This window comes from Zosterops lateralis (assembly GCF_965231275.1).
Source record: "Zosterops lateralis genome assembly, chromosome: 1".
NCBI lineage: Eukaryota > Metazoa > Chordata > Aves > Passeriformes > Zosteropidae > Zosterops > Zosterops lateralis.
In genome coordinates, this window is record NC_139762.1 from 78,599,926 (window position 1) to 78,620,674 (window position 20,749).

The window sequence follows — 20,749 nt, forward strand, 5'->3', positions numbered from 1 at the left end:
ATCTGCAGAAGGGAGTGTGATCATAGTATTGGAATAACAAGAAAATCAGCTGTCATTAGCTCAGGCTAGATATCTGAAAGGCTGGAGTTACTCCATTTTATTTTCACTACTTTTCATTTCAAATCAGCCTCCTATTCAAAAAGATATCAGAGACCTGCTTTTCTTTTAATCTCTTTTTGTTTCTTTTTTTTAATGAACAAAACTTCAGGTAACCAGTGTGTCAGGAAGACAAAAGAATGCATTTGTGTCACATGCAGTGGGATGGCAGCCTGTCCCTGAGCATCTTTCATTTACTGTGAATGGTGAGAAAGGTAGCACAGGTTGACCCTGCAGAAGCTGTTCCCTGCTGTCTCTCCTGGCACTGGGTTTTCATGTGGGGATACTTTGATGCACATTTGTTCTGTTTGTCTTGAAATTAACTGAAAAGGGCAATCTCAGAAATGGTGCTGACACTGACTAAAGGATCTAAATCTGCATCCATGCTGGGAAGCATTGCATGGGGATGACATTCTGGGAGAAATTTTGCTGAACCTGCCATGTTTCACAATTACCAATTTGCACACATAAATACAGTGCATTTTCCCCAAAAACACTGTTTCTGCAGTCTTCTTAGCAACAAACAGGCAGTTGTGGAAGAAAACTCCTGCAGCTGGTGGGGATCGTAGCAAATAATGGAGCAGTTGACCAGAGTAAATCCAATGTCTGTTTCTATAAAGGATGGATTTATATTAGTGCTTAGGGCCAGGTCATAGTCTCTACCCAGTACCTGTGCTAGAAGAATGAAAGAAAAGGAGAGCCTAGAAAATAGGTTTGTCATAGAGGTCCTTCGTCACACTAGAAAAGTACTTGGGAAATGTGGCAATTGCTTTAGGATGCAACGCTCAAAATCCTACAATTGAATCTACTCATACCCCAGATGGGTTTGGTTTTGACCCTCAGCATTGCATACTTTCCATGGTGTAACTGGCTGCTTCAGAACTCTCCCTACATTCACAAGTTTACTATTGAGTATGGGAGTGCTGACAGAATTTCTCTCTCCCTTTCATTTTAGTGTAGAACCTTTATGTCTGAGTTGCAAATGGCTTATGCATGAAGAGAAAGTAATTTATGTCAAAGGAAATATACAGCACACAAGCCAGAAACACTTGTAACCATCCCCACCCCCTTGCCACAACCTGAGAATGTAGGATACAGAACTCTGTCTTATTTCACAGTTGAAAATTAAGCAGTTCAATCCATCCATAGCTGAATTACATTTCTTCTGCTCTTTGTTTCCTATACTTTTTCCCCTAACAGCTACAACTGGCCACCATCAAAGCCAGAATTGCACGAACCAATGTGGCATCTCCTCCGTCATTTAATTTCCTTAAGCTTGACCTCTTTTCACACGGCTTGCAGACCAACAGCCCTTGCTGCAACTTCTATTTCCTACAGCATGAAACGAAGGCAGACATGTGCCTCTACTGAACTGGCCATTGTCTGGAGACTTTCCATGAGACACGAGCTCTCACATTATCTGCCATCACATGCCTTGAGGTTTTTTTCCGTGTCCTGTTCCAGACCAAAGTTATGTTCTCTACAGCTGGAACCTCCCTCAAAGTCTGTCAGGGTTGTTACAGACCCACAAAGGGGAAAGCTTTCCTTGTTATAAATTGTTCTGAGAATAGTATTTCAATCTCAGAGTTTTCTCTGAACTGACTGTATTCTTAATCCTGCATCACATTTATCAGGTTACTCTGGTTCTGATAGATTATGAGCTTTTCACATTACCATCACTATCCTCTGCAGAGTAATTTTTAATCACCACAACAGGCTTTTCTTTTGTGACTTTCTGGGATTTTGTATCTGGAAGTTCTCCATTTTATTTTCAAGGGCAGCTTTTTCTTGAGATTGTCATGAGAGATTTGCCTGCACTGAAATTCCAGAAACACTTTTGAGGTCCATAGCTTTTCCTGTCCTGTTTCTATTTTTGCCTGCTGGTGACAGATTCTTAGGATTGCTTGTCAGCTAACAGAGCAGAAAAATAGACACGAGCTCTCAAGATTCAGTTGGATCCAAAGGCTTGCAAATGCTTCAACACACAAACTCTGCAGATGTTAGGATGATTCACGTTAATGTGTGCCACAGGCCTTAAGGAACTAGACTTCAAATTTGCCTCTTTTGTGGCCAGGTGATCTCCCATGGCCAATGGTGATAGCTGTGTTTTTATTCAGGGGCTCTACTTCAACAAATGGCAGTCAGACTAGTGGCATTACCACTGGTAACATCTTGTTCTTTCAGGCCAGAGGGAAAGGCTCCCAGGCTAAGACAAAACAAATCCAGTATTTAGACATGTCATATAAAATGCATTTTCCAGTGGATGATCTATAGAAGGATTCTAGAAGATATAAAGATAAAGGAAGTCCATTAACCACTCAAAAAAATAACATGAAGCCTAAGGTACCAGCAACAGACATGCAGGGAAATACCTTCTCAATGTAAAACCTTGGGAAACTTTCAATCACCAAAGACATACTATTTCAATAGAATTGGGAGAAAAATGTCCTACCTCCTTGCACAGATTAGTCATGGCTGCACAAGAAGTACTACAATCCTACTACTGCAACAGAAATACCTTTTCACTGTTGTTGGTAGTGACAGTATTAGGTCAGAGTAGAAAAAAAGGCATAGTTTTGTTAAGAAACATAACTTCATGAGTTGTTTAAATCTTCATGGTAACTGGAAGGCTACACCTGAGCCTTTCCAGGCTAACTGTGCAGCGTGCACACTTGACATGTGTTCTGTCAAGTATGATCATAGGTACTGCCTCATGGCTTTGAAGCATTAGGTGGGTATTAAAGTTGTTTCTTCAAAAAATGGGAATTAGGGTTGTATTTCTCAGTGAAAAAACATATAGACAAGCTGTTTTATTTAAAGGCTAAAAGTAGAAGCCATTAAACTCCTGATAGGTAAGACAGCTGTTATGATTAGTCACATTGATGTGTTTTTGTTGTAAGTGGGGATTCCTTCCAAAGCCATATTTTGTGACTGTGCAACTTAATGTAAAATTTGTATAGCAGAGGGAAGGGACTCAGCTGTAGAATTTTTCCTGTACAAAAAAAAAAGGACCATTCTAATTTTAAAAAGTCATGTTTGGTAATTTACATGCAGTTTAAAGGGTGTGCATAATGCTGTTTGCCATTATCTTTTACTTCACTGCCATTAGGCACTTTGGAAAAAATGCTTCTTTCTATGTGTGAGTAGAGATACTGCTCCAAATGCCAATGCTGCTGCTATTGCAGATCAGGCTGTTGAAGAACTAAACATTTTGGTTCAGTGCTAGACCTGTTTAGATGGCCCTGCAGATCAGCCCTGAGTTTCCTGCACAGTTGTAAACCAAGGGAAGACACAGACTCAAGAGAAAAGTGGTACATCTGTAGCCCATATCCCTTTCTCTGTGGGATGTGTCAGCCTCAGAACACTGCAGAAGTCCCAAAATAATTTGTCTGGTTGCTAATTTACTGCATTTCTCCACTGCAGCAAAGGTTTGCTCTGTTAGGGGAGAGCACTCCCTCACATATGAACTGTGTGTAGAGGGGCAGGCTCTGTGAGGAGCAAGCTATTCAAAGGAACCCTGCCATATACAGGTGGATTAATAGCAAATAGGCTGTGCTTTAGCAAGGGGTTTTCTTAGAATAGTGGTAGTGTCTCTTAGCTTGAATACCAGAGGGCAAAATTCAGGGATTTCTCCAAGGCATCCTGTGATGGAGCAGAGTTACTGCCAAATTACCTTTCTCTCTCTCACTTTATTTTTTTCTTTTTTATATATTTTTTCTTTTTTTAAATTATTTTTTAAATTATTTTCTTTCCATTTCCCAGTTGAGCTCTTTTTTAAGCCTTCTGTGATGACACAGAAGTTGCAGTCAGTTAAGATCCTTTTCCCTGGCTAATGTTAGCTGCTGGCAGCCACGGGATTAGTGTTTGGTCATCTGCCTCTGAACTGCAAGGCTCTGCAGGCTGATTTCACATCAGCTGTTAGTGATGGTGTATAACAACAGTAAGAGAGGCCTCCTTTGTGAGGGCTTAGGCTGCTTTGCTGCAGCCCCTGCAGCCTTGTCTGTGTGGTCACAGCCGTGGCCTCACACACGTCTGTCTGTGTGCAAACCCTGGTGAGCTGCTGAGGCCGTGTGCCCTGAGCTGAGGGGCAGCCATTGATTGTGCAGGCAGCACCAGGGAAAGTGGGGCAGTCAGCTGGCTCAGGGCACTGGTAATAGTAGCATTCACATCTCAGAATCCTGCTGGAAGGCAAGTGATGTCTTAGTTAACACGAGGTCTGAGCACCTTCGTTTAAGGAGCTGCTGCTGGGGTAAAAGCAGGGCCAGCTCAGCCTGGCTGGCACCAGATCACTGCATGAGGAACATACAGGATGCTGGTCAGAGAGCACTGTGAAAGCTCCCTAGCTCACCATCACTGAAATTGACCCTGAATAGTCTGTACTTACTCGTTCATTTATAGCATTTATAGCAGTCAGTTCTTACAGCAGCAGTTTGAGAACTGTGCAATTTGGTTCAGCTTTGTCTTCCCAGCAGCCTCAGCTGGGACAGGGCACAGTTTTTTGGGATACAGTTCCAAACATCAGCTCCTGTTGCTGCATGGTTCACATTAGCTGAAGTGTCAGCAAGACACGTGGCCAGTTATCTTCATATTCTCTAGTGTTCTGTGTATTACAACAGGTTTTCCCTTTCCAATAAGACAGGTTCAAGGTGCCAGGGTGACATGCTATGTGCACCACACCATATTTATCCATCTGTCACCAAGCTAATGTACAGCAGGAGAGCTGCACAGTTTTAACATGTGTTCTATTAGAAACAGCTCAAAGCTCTTTCCAGCTATTTAAAAGGAATTTCAATGCTGCTTTGCTTTTTTTTTAGTGGTTATGGACAATTGGGGAAGGTAGAAGTTTTCATGAATAAACAGACTGATTAAGGGGAGAAGCTAAATGTATAGATTGCTGCTTTATATTTAATTAGTAAACACTGCTTAAGAAACAAAATCCAGATGTACAGTTTTGCCTTGTGATTTTTCATTCCTTTCTATTGCAAAAGGCTAAAAGAGCAGAAAGTGTTCCCATTTACACTTTTATGTGTGCATGTGATTTATGAAAGATTTATAAATTTCATATTTACTTGTTACAAACATACTAGTGAAAACTTTAAATATCTTTTTAAAAAATAAAAAAAAAAAGATAAAAAGAAGAACATGACCATGAAATCTCAACGAATGTGAAGGTTCAGGGAGTTAGTCTGAACAGATTAATGTGCATTGTGTTGCGGTAACCAAACTCAAATTCCAGGTCACCTGCATTAGATTTAAATCTCAGTGAAAGTTTAAATGTAATATACTTACAAGCAGACAGCTGGTCAGTTTACTGGCTTATATGCTTAACCCTGAGAGTTGAGTGTGTGTGTGTGTCAACAGATGTCAAAACGTCACCTATTTCATGGTCAGAGTTGGTTTATTGACTCCTCAGTTATGTTGCTCATAATTTAAGAATCTAATGATAACTTCAAAATGTTTGTAATACTAGAAAAAATATTTTCTGTTTTATTTGTTAGGTAATCTCTTAGATTCTGTAAATAAGAAGCTACAGTTTTTGTAAATAGAATGTAGTATTTGGATTTATAACTTGTTCTTTTGACAGAGGATTAAAACGTACTGATTTCTAAGGACTCCTGCTGACAAGCATCTGTAATTTGAAGAGTTACTACTGGCAAGTGTTGTTTCTTTCATTTGCTGGTAGCTATCAGTCCCTTAGGAAGAGCAGCACACAGACATTTTGTCAGCTCTCCAGTGATTATACCTTGTAGCACAGCAGCATAAACTACCACCTCTTGGCAGTTATATTAATCTCATAGATTAATGTATAATGTATGTATCTGATAAGTATATAATCATATTCCATATCATTCTAAGTGAGGGGTTTTATATCATATTATAACCATCAGAAGGTTTAAGCTGAAGCATTTCACATGTTTGCTTGTGTATCTTTTATTTCCCCCCAACCATGGGCAAAAAAGAGAGACAGATTCTGGGAACCGTAGACTTGCAAGATTCAATAGAGAGACCTCCATCTCCATCTGAAAACAGCAGGGTGAGGTCCAGTCACAGGGTTTCTCTTGCTGGATCCCTGTGATGGGATCAGTTTCAGCCTGAAGAGGGGAAGGAGGGAAGTCTTGGTTCCATTTGAGGACAGTTTACTTCAAGCCAGTAAACTGTAATTAATCATCAAGCACCTAAGAGATAAGAAAATCCTGATCAAGAACAAGGAAACCAGTGTAACAGTTTAACAGTTTTTTCCCCCAGTGTAACAGGGAAAATTCCCTATATGAAAAAAATGAGAAGTGCAGAAAGCAAGACTCATTAGTTGCTGCTTCCTGCTTAATTCTGTAAGAGCAAGAGTGAGACACTGTGGAAGAGTAGAAGCTGAGTTTCATCCAGGCTAAAAAAGCTTGTCTGTTTAAAAGACAGCTTGTGATGCCTGAGCTTTATCTCTCTGCTTTGGACTTAGTTAATGCAGACTAGGAACTGCCAAGTGGGTACTGGCTGCTGACTCCTGTCCAGTTGATCACCAAGGCTCCACCAGCCAGTGAAATGTAGCATATCATGTTTCTGTGACTGATATTGGACTTATTCATACCAACTCAATGTACTATTGCAATAGTATTGCCTTATTGACTTATTCCCTGATGCTGTGCAAACCCTCTATACTCCATAGTTGTTTAATTTTCAGTTGAACTCAGCAAATCATATTTCCCAGCCTTAAGTCTGGCAGCTGATTTTTCCCATGAGAGACACCAAAGACTGTACAGTTTTCATAGGCCCATTTGCTCTCAAATATTCACTCTGTAGTGTAATAAATATACCATTTCATATCCCTTTCTGCACTTACAAATAAGTTCATTTTCCACCTGATAAACTATCCTGTGTGAAGCTCTTACATGCATTAGAGTGATATATATTTTATGTTTTCAACTATGCTGTCTGCTAAATAATGAGACATAAAGCAACTCTTGACAGAAGTTAAAGGAAGACGTTAAAGGAGAAAAGTTAAAGAATTCATTGCATTTCTGCAGCAAGCTTGACTGCTGGCCTAATAGGTACCCTTAGTTTGCACTCAAGATAACATGAATTAGGCTTGCATGTTGAAAAATGACAAGGAACATGCTCCCATTTCACTGAATTTTTTTGAAGGTAGGAGTGTCCATAGTATGGCAGATCCCTGCAGTGCACAGCTCTCACCCCATGGTTCTCAAGAGTCCCATGGCATTTAGCCACCATGAATGCACTTCCTGAGCTGCAGGAGCTAGAGAAATATCACACACTCTGCTTCCTTTCCCGTTCTGGAGATAAAATACCTGGAAGGCCAAGAGACAGAAAATTGTATTCAAGGCCTGAACCGAGAATAATTTTTAGATGCTTTAGGCAGCTTCACTGTAGCCAGAGGGTATTCAAAGGAGTGTTTTGAAATAGGGCTTGCCACAAGCAGTGCATGTGAACATGTTTTCACAAAAATGTGGATAGTGTTTTCTCCTTTCTGAAAGGAAATAAAGTCAGTTACCACTACTACTGTGAAATCAGTATTAGACTGTCAGGTGGCAATAAAATGTAGAAGTACTTGAATTTATCCCCTTACCTCCATGCATTTGAGCAAACAGGGGAGAAGGGTTGTGTATGCTCAATTGATTAAATTTGGTAAGGATCAGCCTGGAATGGAGCAAAGGGATTTGCAGTTCTGACCCATGCAAGAAGCTGTTGGGCTTTTACTCAGTTATTCCCCTCACTCTCACAAGCCCTTTAGCCAAGTATCTGCTGCCTCATCCTCACGCTTTCAAGTGATCAAGATGCTGAAAAATGGAATAAGAAAAAAATAAATAACTGTTTCTGTTTCCTTGTGACTGATGCCCTGTATTTCCTCAGTGTATTGAGAGGGTCGCTACCAGAAAAAATCACCCAGTAATGGCAACTTGGATAGCTTTGGTAGCTATAAACATTCCAGGCTGCTAATACTGGTTCTTAATTCACAAGCTGATATCTGAACAAAGTGGGAATTTCTGAGATCCTTAATTTAGGCCTTCTTCTCTGTGCTTTGCATCTAACTTGCATGCAATGCTGAAACCTCCCCACTTCCCCATCTCAACTCTTAGCAGGCATTCTGAAGATGGTCCACAATGACCAAAGTCTGAATTCAGAAAAGGGGCAATACTGGAGGGGTGTTTGGTGAAATATGAGCATATTTAATACTAAAGAGAGAGCCAAAGATGTAGTCTTTGTGCATCGATGGTGCAGAACAGCAGCTGAACAAGTAGGTAAAAATGAACTGAAGTTCACAAAGCCTCATTTTTTTTGCAAATTTTTGACTCATGATCTAGGGAACAGCATCATGATCTGAAAAGGACATTTACGTTCCTTGGCATTTCAGATACTGTACATCTTCTCTGCACATGGGGAATGCAATATAGTGTCCAGTTAGAAAGCTCATTAATCTGTTCTGTCTTGAGCACTTGGCTACTGTATAATTTCTGCCTTACTAGAAGAAACAGCTGTGCCACACCATGAAAAAAGGTTTCTGATGGCAATAATGCTTTTCAGTTTCTGAAATGCTTGTGTTTTAACAAACATGGCCTGGGTCTATGTTTTGCAGTGTTGTAATTACAGAAGGTCAGTTACCAACCACTGCACTAAAATTTATAAATGGAAGATAACGTAAGACCCAACTTTCTTAAAGTGCCTTGTGTAACTGCATTAACGAAAACCAGCCTCTGCTGTTTTTATTGCGTGATTCTATATTGTGTGATTTTGTGAAATGTATGTAGGAACCATATTTTGCTGCCACCATATCTGCCTGTGACATTCAGTGTCAGAAGCTGAAGCCATTGCAGAGGCCATTGGATTTGTGTTCATTTTTTCCGTTTATTGGCTGCCTTTGTTCTGCATCTCTGCATCGCTTTATTATCAAAGGTTACAACCCAGCTCTACTAAAGTCATGGCAAATTTGGACTGAGATACAGTAAAATCCACAGGAATAAATGTCACAAGAAGAATCTTGTCCTTCTCAGAGGACACAACCCCAGCTGCTGACCATGCCAGTATTTGAAATTCCCTGGGTGACAGAATTCAGTGTCGTTATCTCTTGTGAGTATACAAAGAAAGAACATCAAAAACAGAGACAACTCTCCAAACTTCCCCAACTCTCTCAAATCTTACTTCATCAATGGTCTCATTACAGCCTTATTGTATTAAAAAGATCTGGCAAATCTTATCTAGAATATCCATACTTTTAAAAAGCAGCATTAACTTTTAAGACAAAATCCATTTTATTTTGACTTTACTGTTGTAGATCATATGAAGGTCAAGGACAGCTTTTAGAGTAATACCACTCATCCAGTGCAGGAATTTATTTTGACTACTTTGATTTTGCCCATCTCTTAACTCCAAGATGGGTTTTTTTAATCTTCAGGCTGCTGGCACAAAAATAACAATTGGAAAATGGCATATTGGCAGATAGTTGCTCAAGAAGCTCTTCACCTTTCAAGGTCAGGTTTAGTTCCCATTTCTGTAAAAATTGTTTCAGACATGAATGGAAGCATTCCTGCCTGTGCAGGAAGATGCTGGACCATCAAAGGCAAACTTTATGAAATCCTCACGAGGGCCTTGTCCTATCCATGGTACTGCATTGAGCCTTTGTCCTGGAACAAAGGGGTTTTGTTTGCTCCAGTGAGGTGGAGATTAATGTCTCCTTCATGATTGTTCAGGTTTCATACAAAGGGTCTGTTCTGCATGAGTGCCTGGAGCAGGCAGAGAAGGAAGCATCAAAAATTGTCCCTGCAGCAAAATGGCACTGCTCAAACTCCCTGTTCACAGTAGGAAGAGCAGCAAGGGGTGCAGAAAACTTGAGACAGAAATAGTTACTAAGTTGGGAGATGGACAGTTTTCAAAAAGAGACCAGAAATCTGCCATCCTTGGTTTATTGAAGCTTTTTAGAAGTGAAGTAAAATGTTCTTCTTTCTGTAAAAAAATTTAAGCAGCATAATTTGTTGGGAAGATATAATGACTAACTTAAACAATTTAGTGACCCAATACAGCCTGGAAAACACCACCCAAGTACTTTCAGCAGCAGATGGAGAGAAAGCAGATGTGGCATTGTGTTAATGCCATCAGAGCATCAGTGAATTGTGCAGCTGCTGAACGTGCCCTTATTTCTAAAGAACGTAGTGCTCTGTCACTCTGGAAAGCTGGGGGAGATTTAGATATGTATAAACCAATTATTTCAGGAGGAGATTTAAAGTTAGGGGTGTTCCTATAAGCAGGCTCTGGTTCCCCCGCTGCTTGACAAATGTTATGATGACTGAGTCCAGCTTTACACCCCCTGCACAGAACACAAAGTTCACAGAAATCTATACTGACTTGCATGTGCCTGAGGGATCATCACTGTAAGAGAATGTCCTTGTGATTCAAGTCATCAGCATTACCATAAATCAGTTTCAAATGTGACTGTGGTCTGACATTTCTACTGCCCACAATCCAGGATTTTTTGTTTCATAGGACCCCACAATTTTTCAGGTTGGAAAGGCCTCAGGGGTTCAGGTCCAGTTTTTGCACCAGTGTCTGCTGTGAAGTCAGAAAAAGTTCCCTGAGGCTTTGGACAGTCTGCTCCTGAAAACTTTACATTTCCCACACAAGGAAAGGACCCAATTTCTGACCTCTTCTGAGTTACAGGGCACATGAACACATCATGATGTGTCTCAACAGAGCATCAGACTGCAGCAACCTTGACTCTGAAATCAGCTGAGCTGGTTAGAGCATGGTGCTGATAACACCAAGGTTGTGAGATCAATCCCTCTGTGGGCCATTCACTTAAGAGTTGGACTTGATAATCCCTGTGGGTCCCTTGTAAGTCAGAATATTCTGTGGCTTAATGCCACAAAGTCTCAAACAATTCGGGATGATAAATTTAGGTTGTGTGCTGTGTATCAAAAATTCCTCAAAACTGCAGGTGTGTCTCTGCAGAGACTGCTCTCTGACATGGAATACAGCAGAGATAGCGTGAGTCTGCAGGCTCATTCTGGCAAGGACCAGGTTATGGTCTCTAGCGAGGCAGTGATGCTGGCCTTCAGTGTTGTATGAAACCCAGTAATTCCTCCACAGATTCCAAAGAACTTTATGATTGTTTATAGAACTGTGCTTCAAAAAACTAAAACAAAACAACAAAACACCTCACTGAAAAAAAAACCCACAAAAATCCCCTTAGGTCTTTAAAGACAACAAGGCTTTTACTTGATTATTTTCATGGTGAACTAGATACAATTTACTGACAACAGGGAATAATGCCTTTATAATAAAACCTAGACTTTATGATTTCTTGGCCCACAATAAAACACAAAAGCCCTTTGTGTAAATCAATGAGTAGCTGCATCACCTTCCTTCATAAGAACCCTGTTGAATTCTTTCTGTATTTTTCCAACTACCTGAGAGGTGCATGGTAGCCTCAGGAGGTATTAGGACTTTGTATTCTGTGCCACACCTCTATTCAACATGGAAACACACCTCAATGGGAATCTGAAAAGGGGGGCAATATTAACTCTTTCTGTTGTTTCAGTACTAGTAAGCAGTTAACAGTCACAAACTGTTGTAACTTTTTTCTTCATAAAAATACAGAAGTGCAGTTTCTTTTAACAATAAGATGCTAAAGTAAGATTTTGAGTGAAAAGCTCCAGTACCATGTAGTCATTCAGAGAACTAAATTTTCAAGGTTGATGAAGATATAGATTTGAAATAGCTGTAAAAACAGCACTAACAAATTAAACAACTTTTTTCCAACAGCTTAAAAAATAGGCTGTTGGACAGAGGAGAGAAATCCAGAATTTGACACAGATGCTAGTTAGAACAAGATATTATCTTGACTCCAAAAATATATCTGTGAAATCAGCTTATCTTGTGTGATACAAGCTCTGAAAGGAGACAGAATTATGGAAGTTCTGTTTATGTCAGAAAGAGGGAGACCATGGAGATGTTTGGCAAATCAGGAGATCCAACCATGTAAGATTTGGGCTATTTTTTGATTTGTTTATTGCACAGTTCGAAAGACTAAATGGTGTGTGATGTGATTTATATTCTTCATAGCAATAACAGTTATAAACTTAGCTGATACTAGCCCAAAGACCCGAGATGCAATTCAAAGCTGAGATGTGTAATAATTTTCAAAGTAGGTTTCCTCTGCCCTCACTGGGCACCATGCAGCATAAATGGTAATAGGAAATTAACAAGGCACAGGTTAAATTAAGCTACAATCCTCAATAGATACATACAACAATGTCTTTAGGGTAAAACACTTCCCTTGGACAGCCATACTTCTGCAAATATATCAGGTTCAACAAATTATATGAAACATCTGCTGAGAGGTTTTTTGCAGGAGAAAAATAGGAACTGCATTTCATCACAAGATAACCTTTATCAGGTTAACCATCTCCGACAATAAAATCTATTATTACAGACTCATTCCAGGTTGGCATATGTCTAACCTATTTTTAAAACCATCCATTTTTGATTCCTTAATTTCTTTCTGAGGAACATAGAGCCATACCATGTCTCTGTCATCTGCCAATGTTTCTTCTTACTGAAGACTGCACAAATCTAGAAAAGCTGTACAGTTGTTCATAGCTCGCTGGAATACTATTTTGTGCTTTATATTTATCAATGAATGTCTCAAAAGACAGGCCGTTTTCTACAAAGTACTGAAAAGCAAATCAGTCTGGCACCCTGCAGATTACTATACACATGACAATAGCCTTTGTTAGCATAATGTATTATAATGCATTATGTACTGGGTCTCTGAGGTTTAGTAATCCCTGTCAGCAACCAGAATAAATGGAAATAGCTTCCAGGAGATGCAAGGCCTATGAAAAGACTGTTATTTTTCAAGAACTAGAAGCATTCAGACTCACACATGGAGCCTTTGAAACAAAATCTCATGAACAATCTTTCATCACAATCATTTGTGAAAGTCAAATGCCATAATTGTACTTAAGAGAATAAAGAGAAATTGAAATGAACACTAGCAGTTCTGTACTTTCCCTATGCAAAAAAAAAAAAAAAAAAAAAAAAAAAAAAAAAAAACCAAAAAAAAAAAAACAAACCCACAAAAAAACCTGGTGCATTCTCTCAGGCTTGGTGACCAGCAGTTTTTTAATTTTGACTTTTGAATATGCTTAGACACTGAATTTGTTAGCTAAAAATAGCCAGGTTCCAAATAAAAATAGGCACACCTCTTTGACAAGGCTGTCTGAGCCACAAGTGAGAGCATTTTTTACTTACTTTTAATGCACTAATCACTAATATCCGATAAAAACCCACTAATAGAAGATAACAAAGCATAACCTGCATGGGATGAAGGTGCACCAGGATTACTGAACTCCTGGAGCCATAACTCCCATCAGACTGGGAAAGGCATCTCTTACACTACACTTGCCCTGTTTTTGATGCCCTTCCCTTTGGCAACTCCCAGTGGCTTCCAGCAGGGAGACAGTACTAATCTAACTGGAGCTTTGATCTGAGCTAGTACAGCTGCACTAGTTTTCTTATGGTGCTGTGAGTCGTTGACATATTTAGTAAAGTTTTTCAAATTTTACTAGTGTACAACAATTAAAGGCACAATGCCAAAACCCAAAACCCTTCAGATCAATTTAAATGACTAAAACATCTTCAGAAATGCTTAGGTTACTGTTGTTGATACTACAATTGATAATACAGTAGTCTGTCTTTATGCAGAACTGCTTGTTCTCTGTAGCATTCCACTCTTCTGTTTACACCTTCATTTCTTCCTTTATTTTTAAAGCCCTCCTTGCTGGTAAGTTAAAGTTCAGGTGAATGATGAAAAGCTTTATCAAAACTGTCTTTTAATATCATGCTGCACTCATACCATAAGGCAACAGAAAACCAAATAAGCTATGTTGCTAGAACTCTACAAGAAAAATCCTTACTCCCAAAACATTGAAATGATTTGACCTCAGCAGAGTTGGCAGATACAACACTCAACAGCCAGCTGCGATTGCAGCCTGAAGCTGCAGTGCCACTCTGCATGCATGCTGCTTGCCTCTGCAGAAGCTTTCACTGTTTAGTCTTCATCTCTTGATTAGATTAAATGAAGGTATAGCTGTAACCCCAACCAAGCCATTTATTCTGTTTTTAACCTTGCAGACATGCAGAGAAATGAAAGTGGGGGGAGAAAACAGTGTTAAATTAGGAGAAAGATAGGAAACATCCTATTGCTAAATCTACTTCCTAAAATCTTTCCTGATCTGAGTCGCAGGAAGTTAGTACTGTTTATTCCAGTAGAGCGAATCTCTAATTGTCTGTGCCACGTTTTCCTGGACTACCGTTACCATTTTCTCCAGTCTTTTGTCAGGCATCATCTTTTACCAAGGTAATGACAACATCCTAAAGACCACTCAGAATCACAAAAAAGCTGACTTCATCCTATTTTCAGAATACACCATCTGTAACAAAATCAGCAGCTGAAATACCTTCTTGCTTTGCATTTTAGCGTTATTCTTTGCCTGAAGTAGAACCTGGGTTTTTTCCACTACATTTTATCTTTGAAATAGTAAAGTTGCAAGCACTCTAGGATTTAAATTGCAGAGGGCTCAAATGATGCAAAGCATCAATTTATTTTCCTGAGGCTTTGTTCCCTATGGGCATTGAGAATATCATAAGATGATGGAGAGGGCTCTCTTAGCAAAATGAAATTAGTTATCAGTATTGCAACTGAAAAGATGGAAGAATGCTGAGACAGAAATAGAAGGTCCTTCTGCTACCGTGCCTCACCTCCTCAAATGGCTTATTCTTGAGCTTAGCAGTCTTTACCCACCAGCTGCTGTGTAAGTGCTCTTTGAAGCCATTTACCAGCACAACTCTCTGCTGATCAGGGGTGGGGGAGACTGCAATTTGCAACAGCTGAGGAGGAATGACCACATGCCACCTGGGTGCAAGTCATTATCCCTGACTGGCAAGTTGACCTTACTCCGGTGGGAGCTGGGTGGAGATTGAGTCTGTTCTTATTAGGGCCAGAAGGAAACCTTTAGGGAGCGGAACTGAATACATTGCCTTTGGTCACCCATTTGCTTGCCTGTCTAACCATGTTCATCACTTTTTCAAGTAGCTGCTGAAGAGGGAAAGACTGCTCTGTTTGCCTTTTGCTGGCAGTGGGCAGGCTCTGTGTGTTAGCATGCACATGTGGAATCTGGCAGCAGGAGAAACTACTGCTCACTAGGACACTAAATGGCATTGTGCAGTGCAAGCAGTGTAAAGGTCCTTGATCTCATGAAAAAAGTAAATTATAAATTAAGAGTGGGCATCTTTGTATCTTACTTTATTTATTGGACTTTGAAGAAAGATTTGACAAAATATTCCCTGTATGACTGCTTTACCGGTCATTTGCAGTGAGAGTACAAATGACTGCAGTCTGCCTAAGGGTGTCTCCAGCAATAAAAGAATTCACTCTGTTGTTGTACAGTTACTTTTTAATAACTAAATTCTCAACCACACAACTCCCTCTGCTCTAGTCATACCCTGTACAAGTAGATTGGCACAAGGAGTGTTCAGTTCTTTTGTCTTCTGCTCTTACCTTCCACCACTTACTGTTCTCTGTAGAGGTAATGGAGATACACTGCAAGACAGTATCAGATTAGTCAAGTAAAATATGCAATTGTAACAAATAAATAGTAGTTCCTACTCTAAGAAGTGGAGAAGAAAACTGAAGATGGACCTTTAGGCAGGAATGTGAAATGTTTTGTTCACCACAGAGAAAGTCAGAACATAGGATCTCCCACAGCTCAATCAGTGACAGGCCTTGGGAATCTTCCACAGTCTGAGTGCTTGGAGGCTAAACAGAAAGGACAATTTCTGACACCCTACCAAAGAATGAGAGTGAAATCCCAGCTGTCTTAGAGGTGGTAGGAACTTCAAAGGCTAGTTTGAAAAGCCATCTGAACATGTAGGGTGTGACAACTAGATAAAAAGAACAGAGCCAGCTGCTATGATACTGGGTGATAGGCTAAATTATAACAGAGTGGTAATAGAGTCTTACAGACTCTATTGTACAGCCAATGTGCATAATTTACAGGGTACACAGATTTGTAACTTGACAAGAGGAGTGTCAGAGCATTTAAGGTCCCCAGTTTCGTACCATTCAGTCAGCTCACTTCCTTAATATTCACTTTGCAATAAATAACATATATAAATAAATAAATAATTGTTACAAGAATATTGTTACAAGAGTATTGATACAAGAATAACAATAAGAAATAATTATTTAAGTCACAAAATCAAATTAAATAACAAAGTAGGTATACTTGAAGGTATGCTTTCTTATAGGGAAAGTCCTGTAAGGACTGTCAGGACTGTTCTTCAGTGAGTGCCTTGAATTGAAGCCAGACCTGCAGCTGCCAACAGCCCCTTCAGTTCAGATGGAAGCCTCAGGACTGAGCAAAAAATTAAACAGCATATCCTACCACTGTACCAAATTGTCATGGGTTTTCAGGGAAATATTCCTTTCCCTGCAGGGACTAAACACTCTTTAATGAAAATAACAAGACTTAGTGGATTTGTAGCCTGAGAGCACTGTGTCTGCAGGACTGTGCTAAATACCTTTGCTGTGCTATCAGACTTATTGCATACCAACAGTACTCTGTCCAGCAGCAAATTTAAGCCCCTAATCTTAGATTCAGGTCAGATCTCTGGGTCTTGGAGGACTTCAAATCTTTAGTTACTAAAAAATTTGATAGTCTGTTTAGGAGTACAAGTGTTTTAACCAGATCAAGTGCTGTAAAACTCTGGGGTTTTACTGTTTGTGTAACAATAGACTATTCACGTACAACCATTTGCAGAAACCATAAAAATTCTTTCTCTATGCATCACACTTGGTATGTGAGAAAAATTAAGAGTAGGAATTGCTTCTGAAGTTAAAGTATCGCTCTTATGTACACATGTATTTGAATGCAAGCTAAATATAAATTTATACTATGTATATTTACCATTGGTAGCAATTTCTACTCATCAGTAAACAAATATTTTAGTCCAGGAGGGCCTACCTTTTCTTGTACTTCCCTTATGAAATATAAACATTTTTAATCTTGTTCTTTCTAGCTCTGTTTTGTGATGTTTTGGACACCAAATGTGTCAGAGAAGATTTTAGTTGACATAATTGGAGTAGACTTCGCTTTCGCAGAGCTGTGTGTCGTTCCTTTGCGCATCTTCTCCTTTTTTCCACTTCCAGGTAAAAAAATAAAAGGAAAATAAAAGTTCCGTAACCTCAGTGGCTCTTTCAGAGCATAAGCATTATGTAATAAAAGAGCAAAACAAGCTGGACAGCCATAATCAAAATGTTTCAAATTCCTAGCACTGTAATTAAATGGAACATCTTTTAGTGTTTTCTGCTCATACGACAAAGCAGTTTCATAATAATGGTAAAGTATAAATACAGGAATAGGTACATGTAAATACCTTTTTTTGTGCCTGACTGTTACACCATGTGCCACACAGGAACCAGCTGGAAAATTTCCTTAAAGAGAAGTCCTTCTCTTAAAGAAAGGAGATAGTTTGGGGATTTTTTAATGAAGAAAAGAGAATTGACTGTCTAATAAATTAGTTTTAAGAGAGCAGCTCTTAGGAACAAGTGCTGTCCATAACTGATTTTTTTTGTTTCTTCATTTTACCAAATCAGTATATTAAAGCAATTTGAACATAAGATCTACTTCCTTTCTAGTAGGGTGCAAAGTTACCAGCAGTAAGTTTTGCAATGGTTATTTCTGAACAGTGCTCTCTGTGTGGAAAAGATGCATACAAGATGGCCAACTTTTTTTTTACTATTTTTGCCTCTTTTTCTTCCCTGTTTATGAACAGTGACTGTCAGAGCACACTTGACTGGTTGGCTGATGACTCTGAAGAAGACATTTGTGTTGGCACCCAGCTCAGTGCTGCGGATTATTGTTCTCATCACCAGTCTCATCGTGCTGCCTTACCTAGGGTAAATCATTATTCCTCACAGAACCCATGGGTTTACTGTCCTCTTCATTCCTCTTCCCTGTCAATTGATAGCTGAATTTGCATAGCTCAGAACATTTTCTCCAAATACTAACCATGATACAAAGCCTAAATAGTGTCACTACCTGGAAAAGAAACATTTACAAATGTAGAAGCGTGACTGCTCTAGGCAGGCACAATAGTGATGTCTCTTTGGAAAAGATACACAAATGTCAAAGAAGCAAAAGCGTGTCCTAAGGGGAATTTATTTCCATGTTATTAAACACACTATTAAGAAAGCTAATGGAAGAATATCTTGTTTATAAGTTTAATAATCTATTCTACAGCATTCTGTAAAAGACTTCAAATTCTTAGTCCATCATTTGATTCAGTGTGATTCTTTTACTGAACAGTGTAGCCATTAAAAACAAACCAGTCCTTTAAAATACCACTTATTCTCTTAGGCAGTGTATTGTGTCTTTGAAGAAAATATTTCTATCAGCAGATTGGTTATATATGCCAGTGAAAATGTAATTATGACTCATGCATTCTCACAAAACAATGACTGCTTTCTTTCTATGCTTCCAACAGAGTTCATGGAGCCACGCTTGGAGTAGGATCCCTTCTTGCTGGTTTTGTGGGAGAATCCACCATGGTTGCAATAGCGGCCTGTTATGTCTATAGGAAACAGGTAAGAATTAGTCTCTGTGGGATCTGATGAAAGCAGGTGATGAATATAGTGGATTTTAGTTCAGATTAAGTTACACTTTAGCAATGTAACTCCCCAGAGTCCTCACTTCAGTTGGTTCCATGTAAGGTCTCAAGGGGTGTGCAGCAAGGAAAGTCTTTGGGCTGAAATAAAACCAGAAGGTGCCGTCCAGCTGCTAATGGGCATCTAGGCCATGGGACATGCTGGTCTGCAGTCAGAGAGCCTCTTGTTTCTCAAAACATGTATATCATGGATATCCTGTTCTTACCACCAGCGTTTTGCTCTGTGTATTCGCTACTGCAGTACAATGTAGCATTTTCATGTAGGCATAGGAACTACTCATGTACATGTACTCAGCTTACAACAAGTGTTTCTGTATGTATATAGAATCACAGAATCACAGAATGATAGAATAGTTTGGGTCGGAAGAAACCTTTAAATTCCAACGAGTTCCAAGTTCCCTCCCACAGAACCTGTTATGTCGTGTTACATAGTGTGTATACATTTATATCTGCATGTATACACTATGTAATACATATATCTCTGCATATAAACTTTTATTTATTTATAAAACCAGCTCTGTTGAAAATTGACAAGAGGTTCAGGTGCTTATGGTTTTTTGCCATCTAGAGGAGTGGCTTAAAACAAGACATACTCCTGCAGCAGTTGACAGTAAGAGCTTACAAATAATTAAACAGGTGCATTTTTACATATTTTAAACACTACAATCCAGCATGTGTGGAGTAGTAGTGAAAGATGGATTTTGAAGAAGATTCCACTAAATTAAGTCAAACACAGGATAAATATTGGCTGTGTGACTGGGTACATTGCAGTACCTGCATGTTGTTACCTTTTAGGTGTGTGTTTGAGGCACCGTTAGGGCACTAGGTCCAACTCCAACTAGCAGAGCAGCAAGGTGTGTACATCATTCTGTAGTACAGAAGGACTCTGTGGATGGCAACAGAAAATATAACCTATACAGTGATTTTTTTTTTTTTTTTTTTTTTAATTAGACTTCTTACTATTGCCAAGTGGAAATACCCACCACTTCTATTAAAAAAAAAAAAAAAAAAAAAAAGCCACCCAAGAAACACCCTACAGAAGATGGAATATCTAAAAGCCTTATATTGGAACAACCTAAAATCAGTTTTGATATGTGTTGACAATGCAGGCCATGGCAAGTGATCAAAATATAAAAGGTTCATAAGACAATAGAAGAATCATAATCTCTGTATCTCTGTCATGATTAATTTGTCATGTTTGCCTTGGGAACCAAAGAGTAAAATTTCTAAACACTGAAATGGCTTGCCTTGACCCATGATTTCACAACATCCTCATTCCTAGTTTGTTACCATAGTAGCTCACAGAGTCTTTCTGGCCAGGGACATTTGGCTTAATTTTTCTCAGTGGTAAGTGCAGGTAGTAGGACTGTGCCAACCTAATTTATTCTTTATTCAGTGTGACAGTGCCAGAGCCAACCAGTAGCTCTATACACCAGGTTATTCTCACCTGCAGTTGGAGAGCTGCAGATGAAATGTTGTGTAGACCTTTCTGAAATTTTGGAACTCTGATACACCCATCTCAGCTGAATCAGTAATACCTGTGGGGGATATTTTGTCAACTGTACAATTGTTTTCAGTAAAACTAGTCAGCCTGCTGAGAAATGGCTAATAAGGAACAGATGCTTCAACTTGTTTTGTAGGGGGCTGAACTCTTCTTAGCTTTACTAATCCAGGACATCCTGGATGAATCACAGGACTCTTGAATGACCTCCTGCTCCTGCTAGCCAAAAATACTCTAATATTACTTGGCCTTGGAGAGACAAGGGATCACAATGGATCAGCAACACTAAGAAAAGCCAGAATGCTCAATTCTTGAAAAATTCCTGAAGTTTGATATTTGAGAAATTAGGTTGCCACCTCGCGTCCCTCCCTAGAGATGCTTTTCTTTGCCTACATTTTGTTTTCCTTCCTTTTTTTTTTTTTT

The 20,749-nt window shown here is 39.3% G+C and overlaps 1 protein-coding gene across 2 annotated transcripts in view; it reads left to right on the plus strand.

Annotated features, from left to right (window-relative positions):
- ANKH (ANKH inorganic pyrophosphate transport regulator) overlaps positions 1–20,749 on the plus strand; it is a 105,828-nt gene that overhangs the window by 75,160 nt on the left and 9,919 nt on the right. For both annotated transcript variants that reach the window (XR_014592051.1, XM_083880934.1), the window contains exons 9-11: positions 17,179–17,308; positions 17,935–18,058; positions 18,646–18,745. Coding sequence is in view for 1 of the 2 variants with exons in the window: in XM_083880934.1 (XP_083737060.1) it covers positions 17,179–17,308; positions 17,935–18,058; positions 18,646–18,745 (354 nt within the window). In the remaining variant the exon portion in view is untranslated. The remainder of the gene's footprint in view (positions 1–17,178; positions 17,309–17,934; positions 18,059–18,645; positions 18,746–20,749) is intronic.